General features: G+C 39.4%; 1 protein-coding gene across 20 annotated transcripts in view; it reads right to left on the minus strand.

Moving 5' to 3' along the window:
• Window positions 1-13,856, minus strand: part of MBNL1 (muscleblind like splicing regulator 1) — a 197,002-nt gene that overhangs the window by 27,411 nt on the left and 155,735 nt on the right. For all 20 annotated transcript variants that reach the window (XM_040636651.1, XM_040636666.1, XM_040636655.1 and 17 more), the window contains 2 exons: window positions 13,323-13,493; window positions 3,255-3,455 (listed from right to left, as the gene is read on the minus strand). In XM_040636651.1, coding sequence (XP_040492585.1) covers window positions 3,255-3,455; window positions 13,323-13,493 — 372 coding nt within the window. The remainder of the gene's footprint in view (window positions 1-3,254; window positions 3,456-13,322; window positions 13,494-13,856) is intronic.

The following is a 13,856-nucleotide window of genomic DNA, read 5'->3' on the forward strand; positions in this document are numbered from 1 at the left end:
TCACAAAACGGAATTTTAAAAGCCTTATTTCAGTGACCAATATTTAAGAGATTTGCTCCTCTTTAGAGAATAGCATAAATACTGAATTTTATAGTATAGGAAGTATGCAGCTACAGTCTCCTAAAAGATACCCAACAAAGAACGGATAATCGGGATACTGATACAAAGTTTATGTGTGTGTTTTACATCTACATATTTAATAAAATGTGCAATATATAGTTATAAATTTCAATTAATGTAAATATTTAAATATACTTATTTAAATGTTATATTTAAATGAAATTTTCAATAGCTTATAGCTGGCATGAAAAGCAAAAAGACAACCTAAATGTCCCTTAGGACGTTCTTACTGGAGGCAATCTTACAGATTATCTCGTTCAATCCCCTAATTTTATATGTGTGGAATGTGAAGCTCAGAAAAGATGAAAAACTTGACCCAAGGCTACTCACCTAATTATAATTAGCAAAACCGCTATTCTTGGATTCCTGTTGCTGGATTTAACATTTTTTGTAGCCTCACATCGGGTGCTGTAAATATGCGTCAGTTCTTCCAAACAGAAGAACTGGAATGCTGATACTCTATGGTATTTTGAATTTCCTTATGGTCTAACCATGCACAGCAAAGAGAGAGAAGGAAGGGAGTGGCAAGAACAGCTGGCCGATACTTACACTAATTTAAACTTTTTTCACCTTAAAAGGGACTCAAAATTCAGACACGTACTTCAGAATTCCACGAGATAAACTATAGATTTAAACCCAAGTAACCAAACATGCAGCCAATCGGCACGTGTGTGTGTGTGTGTGTGTGCGCGCGCGCGCGCTTCCCGCGACGTCATTCAGATCCCAGGGTGCTGTGCAATCAGCGCGAGAGGAGATAAGCTGGAGAGCGGAGTGTCTAGAATCTCAGTGCGGAGCAGAAAGCCGTGCCCCTGAGCTTCCCGAGGCAATATGCTAACAGACTGTAACTGACACGGCGGCAGATCTGTTAGCCGGGAGGAGATAGGAAGCTGCCCTCCCCCCATCAAGCGTTTAGATAAGAGGAATCCAGGTTGAGAGGAAATGACAGTCATGCAGCGCTAGCCACTTGAGAGTACAGAAGACAAAATACACAGCGTTGTGCCTCACGCACGCGCACACACACACAAAGACAGAAACCCAAAACCAATGATAAAAGTTGTCTTTTTTTTAAAAAAAAGATTTCCTTTCTTTGTCAGAGAGAGAGCACAAGCAAGGGGAGCGGCAGGCAGAGGGAGAAGCAGGCTCCTCACTGAGCAAGGAGCCCAATGTGGGACTCGATCCCAGAACCCTGGGATCATGACTTGAGCCGAAGGCAGACCCTCAACCAAATGAACCACCCGGGTGTCCCAGAAGTTGTCATTTTGATTAAACACTATACAAAATACAACCAATTACAGACTACCTAAAACCGTGGGAGGATTAGTTTGTAAGAGTTTTGACCACACAACTCAGCCTTTAAAGAGATTTCAATAGAGATATTTAAGCTTTCTAAATATTGTCTCCTCCTAATAACTAATTCATTACAGTTCATCCCGGGTTGCCTACTGGGTTCTGTTCAATCCACAATTACACATTAGGAACCCAAGGTATGCTTCAGAAAGATTGAGGGAGAGGGAAGGTGATTCACATGGTAAGCATCCAGTAATTTTTAAATATTTATAATTTTCTAAATTTCCTCCTAACTTATCTGCAAACAGCATCAGTTTCCTAGTGAGCAAGTACGACTGCACAGTGACAAACCACCCACAAGTCAAGGGTTTCTCCAGTACACGGAGGTCCTTGGTCCACAGGGGGCGTGCAACCAGGTCGCAAAGTCCTTTCTAAATTCTCCTTCTGGTCCTCCCTTCATTAGTAGCTTTTTTCACAATATTCACGAAAGGTAAGAACTAAGTCTGAACAAGAAAACACACAACTCTAAAGAATATACAGGAGCCGAAATTGCTTGCTTCCTCTCTGTGCTATCACCTGCATGGAAACGAGTTATACACTGTTTAACAATGGAGTTCTCTGTTCATACCCAACTGGAACATCCTTTCCATGACCTCGAATAAGTTGTGCCACAACTTTCCGCCTAAACATATTGCCTTGTAAGATGGAGTTAATGATAGCATGTTCCTCAGAAGACTGTTCTGAAGATGAACTATGTGATGCATGATGGGTTAACGCCCTGTTGGGTAGATAGTAAATACCCAGTAAATACCAGCTATTGTTACTACAGTCAAAAAAGGTGGTGGCAGTTGTAACGACGCTGAAATCTGAGATCCTTTCTACAATGCATGTAGTGAAACCCTATAAACAAGAAATTGGTGCTTATTAAATGAATTCCTGCTCAACTGATAAATTATTAGTGTCAATTATGTTCACACAACAGCCTTATTTTGCCTCTTTCTCAGTAATTAACAACACTCAAAACTTCTCAGCCTGAAGTATTGCCTCATCCTAACCAGGGAAAAGAAGAAAGAGTCATTTTGTTCCTTATTTGGACACGAATGCCAGGCTTTGGAGGTTCACTGTACAGTGATGTTGCCATTTTTTTTCTTCATGTAGAGTTTACCAAATCCATTAATTTATAGCCATGCTGAAATTCTGAACAACCCTTCAATATAAGAATTATATCTTTCATTTCTTTATCGTGCTGCAATAGCAAAGCACATACATCTGATCATCCTTGCCTCTGAGACTTAGAGCATGATGCAATTCTCAATTTAAAAACTTCTATCGGAGCACACTTCACGCCTTGCTATTCCAACCAAAATACAGTGAGGCCTGCGAGGAAACTTGCAATAATAAATTTTAAAATGCTTGATCCATAGTCACTGAGCAAAAGTGTTAGGGGAGGAACAGAATTTGTTCTTACTAGAAGCAACACAAACAATGAACATTTAGGGAGCCTTTGCTGTGTGCCAGACATTGGCCTAACTTTTTGAGAGAAGTGCCGTTATTACGTCCATTTTAAGGATGAGGAACCTGAGACATAATGAGGCGAACAGGCAGTTTGACCCCAGGGTTCAAGGTCCTCTCCACTGTTATACATAGGGATGCCGTGGCTTTTATACACATTCCATTTGTCAAACACAGCATACCTCAATTCTCACAAAATGCTCCAAACACTAAACCAGAATCTCTGCTTCAATTTTTTTTTTTTTTTAACCTTTTTGGCCAAGGAAGAAGCAAACAAACAGCATACTTCGAAAATCAGAATGGAGTCCATGAAGAAATGGACTCATCATTCCTACCTCAAGTCTGTCTGTCCGCATTAATTTCTGTGCGGCAGCTGCAGCAGCCGCAGGTACAGGGACCCCAGGATTCCCTGTAACCAACATTGGTGCGGTCGGCAAGATCTCTGCTGGAACCAGGCTTGGGGACACAGGTCCCAGGTAGGGATTAAAGGCTGCTGATGCATTGGTGGCTAAGCTTGGTGCAACTGAAAACATTGGCTGAAAAATAAAATAAAAAGCAAAATTTAAGATACAGGTCTTGGCTCGAATTTGATAGCCTACATTATATATCGATCCTTCATCCATCCATCCATCCATCCATCCATCCATCCATCCATGCATCCTTCCATCCATCCATCCACAATTCATTCTTCCTTCCCTCCCTCCCTCCCCCCATTTAATTCTGTGTTTCTTTACTCCCACTCAGGATAAAAATGTTTCTTAAATAAGCATTCATTAAGTCAATGTTTTTCTAAAATATAATAAATTTCTGCTGGGATTTTGAAACTCGGTATCGATAATACTTGTAATTTCTTTTTGAATAATAGATCAGTTATTCAATACAGTAACTTCCTTGTGGTCACCTCATCTCCATTTTTGTCCTGATTTAATCCTAGAAACTTGTCTAAGAAATACATGTTATAACTGCTATGTCAGATGAACTTGAAAGATCTGTTTACAACCGTTAATGGGTTGCAAGTATCCTATTATTTGGAATAAGTAAGGCAGAACTCCCAGTGGCCAACAGAGTTTCACAGTCAATATAAACTGTGAATAAATCTCACGGGATATGTGAAAGATGATGATGACACAATTTCTTTTGAACACATAAGGTAAAGTGTTGGCATATTCACTTGTTGCATGTTTTTCTGGAGAAACTATAAATATTCTACCAGCTTATCACACCCTTGTGAAATACTTAACAAAGAATTTACCTTACTAGGGAGAACCCATTCTGAATGTGAAGTCTGAAACAGAAAACTAAACAAATGCTACACGATTTTTCAAAGAAATACACAAGATAGCACTGACTGAAATGTCACAAGATAGAATTTCTGCCAGGAATGCTTCCATGGATATAGGAGGGTGGTTTCTACTTGTGATATGAAGATTTGCATATCAGAAAATATATCTGTTCTTGAGTAGAACTTAATAATTTACCTGAAAGCTACTTTAGCGATTTGCTTTTCCAGTTTTTAAAGCACAATGTAGCACCATATCTTTCCACCTTATGGGTGGTGTATTTTTAACTTCCTAATTCAATGGGGTTTCAATTCCTGAAGTTTACTGTTTTATGTAATAATAATGTTTGTCTCCAAAACCCAAAAATTCATGGACAAAATGGATCCTGTTCTTTAAAGGACTTCTTAACAATTCTTTACCCTGTGGTAAGGAACAGAATCGCAGAAACTTCTTTAGAATGAAGGGAACATTAGAAGGTAGCTAATTCTTCCCTCTTACAGAAATAAGAAGTTAGATGAACCCTGAGTTTACACGGTATTCGAGAGAGCTTTGGAATCAAGTCCTATGCAACTGAGATATAAAAGTCATTCTTATAGCTCAAAAGAAATGTTTTTAAAAAATAAAATATGTCCTTATTTAGTCTGGCCCTGACTTCTCCTGTATTTAGAAGAGTACAATGGAATTCAAGTGTTCTTTTTCTTGGGGGCAGTGGTTCTCAAGTATGTACGGGTGATTTTGCCTTGTAGGGCACATGTGGCGACATCTGGAGACATTTCTGATTGTCACAGCTGGGGGGTGCTGTTGCATCTAATGCATAGAGGCCAGGGATGCTGCTAAGTGGTCTGCAACACACGGGACAGCCCCCCACACCAAAGAATTATCCAGCCCCAAATGTCAACAGCGTTCAGGTTGAAAATCCTTGTCCTAAGGGATGCACTCGTCTTTTGACTTCACAAATTATTTTAGGATGAAATCTTTGCAGCTAGTGTATACATTCTTACTAAGAAGACCATGGAAAATAGAATATTTGATACGTAATCTGATTCACTTGGGAGAAGAAATAATACACCGTACATTCCACTGGGATTTTCAAGTTATAATTATGCCTCCAGACGTGTTGATTTGAATGCCATAGTTAGCTGCCCTGCCAGGTCGATGGCTCCTGCCTGACGAAGTGGCCTAAAATAATACCTCTGATCTCTATTCCCACCCCTGCCCAAAACACTGACAATTGGAAACTACCTGAGTGCTCCAGACATAAACAATCAATAATCGGCCAGAAGCTGGGGTCCAGAGCAATCTGTCCATCAACAATTACTTGAACAGCAGCTGATCTTACTCCGCTCCACTGTCTAATGGCAGCTAAGGCAAGGGTTGACCTGTACAGTGAATCTACCTTGAACTTGGACTTCTATTCAAAAATATTCAGGTGGAACATACACTCTTACATACTGTCAGATATAATATGTGCAAGTTCAACCAGACCAGCACTCTAATTTTCTAGTAGGTATTTAAAAATTATACGAAATTTAGCATAAAAGACCAGAAGACCAGTTTAAAATACAGAGAACAGGGGCGCCTGGGTAGCTCAGCCGTTAAGCGTCTGCCTTCGGCTCAGGGCGTGATTCCGGCATTCTGGGATCGAGCCCCACATCAGGCTCCTCTGCTATGAGCCTGCTTCTTCCTCTTCCACTCCCCCTGCTTGTGTTCCCTCTCTCGCTGGCTGTCTCTATCTCTGTCAAATAAATTAGTAAAATCTTTAAAAAAAAAATACAGAGAACAGAGCCAATTTGTAGCATTCCTCTTCATAACCTATTGCTATGAATTAACATGTATTTCCAGGTAGTGGATTTTTAATGTATACTCTGGAAAGTTACTAAGATGTTTATGTCACTGTACATTATTTAGAAGCAGAGAAAAGCATTCTTATTTTAAGAAACAGGACCAGTGACCAATAAATGCAGCTCTGTTAAATCTCATTGAATAAACTTATAATCCATGATGCATATAATACAGCAGTTGCGTATCACAGATAAAAGAATACTTCTCCTAAATAAAAATATTGATCTCACTAACTGGCAACAATTTTCCTGCCCGATTATTTCTACAAAGTCATCACGTGAATTGATTTTCTGACTAATGCAGCACAGAGCAAATTCAAATCTGAAGAATTTTAGGGCACTGTCCTCAAGTAAAATCTAGCAGCGTGAAAAATCTAAAACATCAACTATTCAGCAAGCATTCTCTCCAATTGTCCCCTCTCCAGATAAGTGGAGCTATTTGCTAAAGCAGCAGAGGATCGATGATAATAATAGCCCTGTACTTTGAAACTTGATTCCAAAAGCTGCCCCCAGGAAGTGCAACATTCCTTCCTTTATTTTGAGTTTTTGTAAATTTGTCACATTCCTTTTTCAAAGAGCACCTTGTTGGAGGTAGGTCACTGCCTGGCCCCATCAGTGCCCTAATCAGATTAGTGAGGCGCTTGAACTGGGGCCGCTGCCAAGTCTCCTTTCCAGAAGCCATCCTGCAGAGGGGTTCGGCAGAATCGCAAGGACAGACATTAATGCTGTGGTATTATCAAGTGCATCCGATTTTCTCTGAAGCATCCACAGGATAACATATAACTACGTAATTGGTGTATTTGATACTGACTACATCCCTGTAATAATGATTTACAGATATCTTTGTTCCTGGAAGGCATAAAGAAGGCTGGCTTATGATTGCCTTTTGCCAGTGAACACCCTCAGCAGAGAAAAACAAATTGTAATCTTACTAATGCTGGTGCATTTATGGGCTAATCACTTGTTTGTTTTAAATGAGATATTTTGATTCCATTATAGTAATCAGGTTTTATTAGAAATTAAAACAATATTCAATTTCACATGATGACCCTAGCTAAATGTGTGCAAACATGCTTATTACTATAATTCTTTCTGTTTATTGTGTGCCACGCATTGTGCTAAGGGCTTTGCCTATGTTATTATATTTAACTCACCTAACAGTAAAATATAAACTCCATGGGCAAACAGGCAAAAACTCCATTGTTTCTGCTTTGAGTTGGGGGGTGCATATCTGTATCGTTCACTGTTAAATCCCCAGGATCTAGCTAAATGCCTAGCACATAGTAAGTACTCAATAAATATACACTGAGTAAGTGAGTGAATGAAGGAATGTGTGAGTGAATTACAGTCTTGTCAGGTGGGCTTTATTAGTCCTCCCATTTTTCAGACAAGAAAAAGGGCTCACAGAGCTATGTGTCCATCATCACAAAGGAGAGCATGTTAGGATGGGGACATAGGTGTGTCTGGTTCCAGGTGATCCTGACACCAGTGGTTCTCGGGGCTGGCTGGCCGTTAGAATCCTCTGGAGAACTTCAACGCCCGAACGCCCTGGCACTCCCCGCTCATCACAATCTCGGCAGTACTAGTTAAAAATCTCCTGGGTCATTCCCCTTCTATACATTACGTGGTCTTCTACTATTGAAAAATAGAAACAGGTTCAGATCTCTGATTGTATGTGAGGTCTCCAAGGAGACATGTTTCCTCACAGCTTTCTTCTGAACAATGCTTTTCCCTCTACATGGAAGGTTGTTCCTGCCCAGCCCTCCTGTTTAATTCCTAATCACGCTTCAAGAATCACGACTCTTTCTCTTCAAGTTTCCCGTGATCCGCCCACATCTCCAACTATGAAGAGGTTTCTTCCTACCCTCTGTTACCATAGAACTCCTCACCACTTGAATTTGGCATTGATCACCACGTGTGTTTACTTAACCCTCTCTTCTCCTCAAACTGCAGGCCTCAGAGCGTGTGTTCTGCACCGTGCTTCCCTCACTCTGCATAGCCCTGCGGCTGCCATCCACTCTGCTCGTCTGCACACACCCGCTTCGTGACCGTAGGAATGCATTTGCTCTGTTTCTCCAGCGCACAAACTCACTAGCAAATGCGTTAAATAGTTTCTAGTAGAGCTATGGGAATGTTAAACAAAGCAGTTTAATGTTACTTCCTCTCCACTTGACAATGTAATCATGAATCGTTCTAGGATGCTTGTTTGAAAAGTGTCATTTTTTTCAGTTTTGTTTTGCGGTTTTTTGTTTGTTTGTTTGTTTGTTTAATACTGAGCTTTCTAAGTTTCAGTACTGTGGTATTACCATACTGTAATGTTGCAAATATCATAGGGGCCCTAACTTATTTTAATATATTATGTGAAACAGTGTTTGTGATTTTAAAAAAAAATGGATGGGGTATATACAATAAATAGTATCTAATCAGTATTTGATGCGATTTATGGAATACAAATTTTGTCAGATTTTTCGAGATTTTACCTTTGTGCATGCGCGTCTGTGTGTGTGTGGGTGTGTGTGTGTTTGTAAAGACTGAACTTGCAAGCAGTAAAAAAATAAAGCTTTTTTTTTTTTTACTTGACAGCACATAATCAAGGTATATGAAGCCGTGTTTCTGGGTACACACACCCCTGCACAAGAGCAAGAGAAGTCCCTATAAACAATTATTTTGAGTATTAAACAGCCAAAGGCTAACGGGAGTTTTCAACAAATTCACATTACGATGTCCTTCTTTTTTTCTAAGAATGCAGCATATGACTGGAATAAAATAAGAAATATTGTTTTAAAGTCTGCTTCTAGACTGACTTGTTGACCAGACAAATCACAATGTCCAGCTGGCTTTATTTTTAATGTCACCTTACCCTTCAATCTAGTGTTACTGAAGTAACAAACACTTACATAAAGAAGACTCACTTCTGGCCCACCAAGTAAAAAGGCATCAACACATACAGCCTGGTCCCTAAGATTTGGGCCCATCCTCAAGCTGCTCGGGGAACAGGCAGGTGCATGGAGCACGGATGACGGCCACGGCAACAGTTTACTGGAAACACTTTCTCACGAAGTGGCTCTACCTCAATCACTAGTTGGGAAACCCAGAGAGTACAGCACTAAAAACCAATTTAAGAATTCTAGGTGTTCCTGGAAATGTGACAAATGATGACTTTAAAGCTTTTAGCACTCAACCGCCAACAACAGTGACCCAGGAACACCAGGACAGCAAAGGGGAGGCGATAGGAACAGCAGAGGAGCTCCGAAGACTTTTTAGGAAAGTCCAATAACTTTGAATTTCTTTATCCTTCGGCTACTTCAAATTCATGAAATGCGCGGGAATTCAACTTGAGTTATATACCTCGAGACAGCTAGGTGTGTGTGCCTTAAAGGGAGCTGCCCTCAGAAATTATGGATGGCTAAGGCTAAGCTTTGGGCGTGCAGGGAGAGGCCCAGGAGTGGAGTGGAAGTACAACTCAGATACAGCTCTTCATAACCACTGCTTATGCAGAGCTCTTCAAGGCAATGACACAAGCCTGGAATCGACAGAACTGCTGAAGACATCTTTCTGGGGTGGATCAAATACACCAGATGCTTCCAAGTTGTGAGCCACAAGATATGGTCTATATTTGGTTAGGTTGCTTAGTTTTCTGGTTGGATTATCTCTGCATCAGATAGTGCATGGCAATGTAATAATTTTTTTTAAAGTAGTACTTAGAAAAAAATCCAGATATTTAATTTTTTACATTTGGATAATCAAATACTATATCCATTTCTCTTCAAAGATCATATAATATAGAGAAATATGATCTTTTTACATTTTTCTTAGGGGCTTAGAAATGATAATAGAATTAATGCCAGTTACTTAATAATTTCTTATGCAAATTTTAGGGAGTAGAAACACAGGTAAATTCAATTACTTATTTTCAACTACTTATTTTCTCAACTTATGAAAAGGAAATAATTATGAGATTGTTAGGAACTTGCAGATGATATATTTGAAGCTTATCCCTCTATGTTAATGAAGGTCAGAGATTTTAAATGAATCAACCAAGGACCCAGAGCTGGTTGGTGGCATGTCTCCAATTAGTGTTTCTACAGCCTGGATGCCGGAACTGTACAGCTTGGGTTAAAATCCCGGCCCTGCTACGCACTAGCCATGTGCCTTGGGCAAATTACTTAACCTTTCCGAACCTCTTGTGTCTTTATCTCTAAAGTTGAGATAATAATATCTGCTTTATAGGATGGTCGTGAGGATTTATGATACAAAAAGCAGTCAGTGCAGGAAATGCCTTCAGAGTGTTATATCTGCCCCCAATATGGAAGTCTTCTTTCTGGCTCTTTGCTTGGTGCATTTCATAACAGCAGAATAAAGTCTGCGAAAACCGGAAACTCTCCAAAAAATCCCTGCATCCCCCAAGTCAGTTCAGTGCCATCTTTTGAAGACCTGAAATTGAGAAACCCAGTCTCTCAGAATTTCTGAGAAGATGAAAACCCAGTGGAGTGGTATAGTAGCTACTGCCTGATCTCAACGGGGCCCTCAACAAGCCCCTGGCTGCCTCTGCTAATAGTGCGCTAAGCTATCTCCAGCTGTATGCCCCATTCTATGCTGCAGTCTCTATAATGGGGCTTGTACTCTGGTTCCTGCTGACGATTCCTTTGGAATCACAGGGCCAGGTAAACTACCACAAACCTCTGCCTGTCTTCCTTGTATTCAGGAAACTCCTTACTTCATTCTTTCACTCATCAAGCAATTTTTGATCTCGCTACATGCCAGGCACAATAGCAGATGCTTCTAGGTCTGATTAGAACTTCCCAGCTCCTCTCCTCCTCGTGCTCCTTCAGCTACATTTTAGGGGCCAAACTCGTTAGCCCTAAAAAAATAGGAGTCTTCACCTACTTGACTACAAACCCTGAAACTGCTCAGGTACTCCTATTGCTCCTGATATCATCGATCTGCTCACAGTATCATCTCCTTCAACAGAACCTCTTCCTGGGCTGGATCCAAGCATGTGCTGTGTCTTCAAACACTAACATCTGTACTAGCGGCCATCCTCTCTGAGTGCAACCATGGTCCGTATTAGTCACCTGGCTGCTTCCAGCGTTATAATCCCTATATTTGTTGACCCAGCATTCAAGTTCCAGTAAGCAGCTGGTTATGACCATCTCATTTATTTCTGAATCTCTATATGATTACCCTCATCAGCAGGGCTGACTACACAAAGGATCGAAAAGTCTCAGGTGGGGTTTTGAAGGCAGATTTCCTGGATTAAAGCCTTCTCTACAGTCATTAAAGCCCCAAATGCTTTAAAATTGAATAATTAAAACGACTTCTATACTTATTACAAAAACGTCACCCTGAACAGAGTGTATTTTTAGACTATGATCTCAGGATGCCTTTAGCAGAAGGGTAATTCTGCATTCAAATCTAGTCATACTAGGGAAAATTAACATAAAGCCTGAATGTGCTCACAACTAATAAAAAGAAATGTTTTGTCTAAGTAGAGAATTTTCCAACAAAAACACCAGGAAATGTGATTTGTCTGATGGTTTCAGAAATTGTGATTTTGTGATTTCATGCACACCACAAATTTGTTACTATATTTTATAGACACGAGCATAAACATTGTTTACAGTCTGTCCCAGGGTTACCCATATGATGACCCTGGAATGGCCTTGAGAGTAAAGCTCAAGGACAAAGTCAGGAGATGGGCCAAGACTTCACAGTGAGGAGCTCAATGCCATGACCAGCACTGTTTCCGTCAGTATGGGAATTACACCTGCTGACCTCAGAGGTGCTGCTGGTCAGTGAGAGGGTAGAGCCTGACGGTAAACACGCTTTAAACGTTTAAGTGGTACAAAGTATCTCACATCAAGGAGAGATCTTATATCAGCTAAGGTAGTAGCCACCCCAAGGATTTATCATTTCTTTGAAACTGTGTGAGAGGGCCGTCTGTAAAAGATACCTCTTGTCCTGTATTTTATGCTAGTGAGGATGATTATAACTAAAACTTTTTTTTTTCCAAATGGAAATCTCTTCATGCTATCCCAATGCAGATAAAATATTAGCAGATGCCACAAAAATAAATTTAAGATATCATATTTTTAACTGAGCCCCCAATAATGGAAAAAAATATATCAGGTTAAAACAGACACAGAATTATAATATTCTCTCACCTCAACTGTATAGTACTGATAATTGGTATCACTGCCGATGTGATATGGAGATCCCTCCCACCTCGAAATGCAATCCCCCCCTCTTTTTTGGAATGATTGGTGCATTAAGTTCTAAGAGAGAATAATAATTACATTGAGTTCAGGTGTTAAAATGTATTAGGAAAAAAATTAGTTAGCACACATGCTACAGTTAGCATATCAGAAAAATGTGCGTCTTTACATTCCCGTAACCGCATAATATTGCATATAAGTTAGTGACATAAATTACTGACACATATATTCTGATCATCACAAATTTTAACATGCAATTAATAATTACTATATCAAAATTAACATCAGAATGCCTTTTGTAATCTAAAATTACTTATGATAGTCATCTTACATTTTTATGAATAAATGTGAGTAAAGGTTATTAAAGTCATTTATCATATATACTTCCCCAAACCCCAAATAAATAAATAAATATATGTGCTCAGAATCAAAAGTTATTCACATACACTCCTTGGTAAACATCAAATCTCTATGACCACCTACAGTTTAAAATATTTAGCTCTTTGCTCAAAAGCCCTGGGAGTTTCTGCCTCGCCTGATTAGGTCTCTTTTAATGCATGATATTGATTCACCACTGTCAGAATTTTGCTAGCATTTGTAACTATAAAATAATTTCGATTTGAGTTTGAAAGAATAACAAAGGCTCCTTTCCAATAAAGAAAATGATGCAAACAGATTCTCTTCAAGGAAGGAGGAAAGGTAAAATTTTTCTCAAAACTAAAGATGATATATACCAAATTTTAAAACTATTATTACCATTAAAGGGAGTCTAAAGGCACATGGACTATACTGATGAGTTTGATGACCATTTTAACACCTGCAAATCATAGGATTTCGTGTGAAGAGAATTTTAGGGGCCATAAGTAAATTTCCACATGATTTAGCGAGAAGATGAGTAGCTTCACAGTGTGAAAACTGGTTTGCTTGGTAATTTTGCTAGAAAATGCAAGACACCTGATACTGTTATGAATGTTCACTTAATCGAGAGCTAGCTATCATTACTTTCATACTGAAACTGAGCACTTAGAATTACAAACTTGATGAACGAGGGCTGACAACGTGCTTACCACGGGTTGCAATGGGGCACCGGGCATCATGGCATTGGCTAGTTGCATTTGCTGGGCCAACATGGCCATGTTCTTCTGCTGAATCAAGTTATTGCGCCCATTTATCTCCAATTGCGTTTTTAAGTGTGGGGGTGGATGAAGATATTTGCAGTTCTCCCTGGAGCAACGACCCTAAAAAACAAAAGCAGAAAATATCATTTAAAAAAGATGAGGCCAGCAAATCTTAAAAAATAAAAATAATGCAAACCTACCACCTAGATCTACCATGGGTCTCTAACACACTGTATTGTCCATATCTATTTATCATACATTTAGAATAAGTAATGAATTCACCCAAATGCATTATCAAAATGAGGAGTTAAGACATTTGAAAAAGTCTTAAAGCTTAAAGAAGTTCCCTTCTTTTAATATTAGCACTAATATTTCTAGGTCCAAGTTTAAAAAATCTACAAACTGCCAGGGTAATATTAAAATAAAGAAAATGAAATGAAGAATATTAGCTCCTTCTGAATCTCCTGGTTAACTTTAATAAGC

The sequence above is a fragment of the Ursus maritimus genome, unplaced genomic scaffold (assembly GCF_017311325.1).
Source record: "Ursus maritimus isolate PB19 unplaced genomic scaffold, ASM1731132v1 scaffold_20, whole genome shotgun sequence".
Taxonomy (NCBI): Eukaryota; Metazoa; Chordata; class Mammalia; order Carnivora; family Ursidae; genus Ursus; species Ursus maritimus.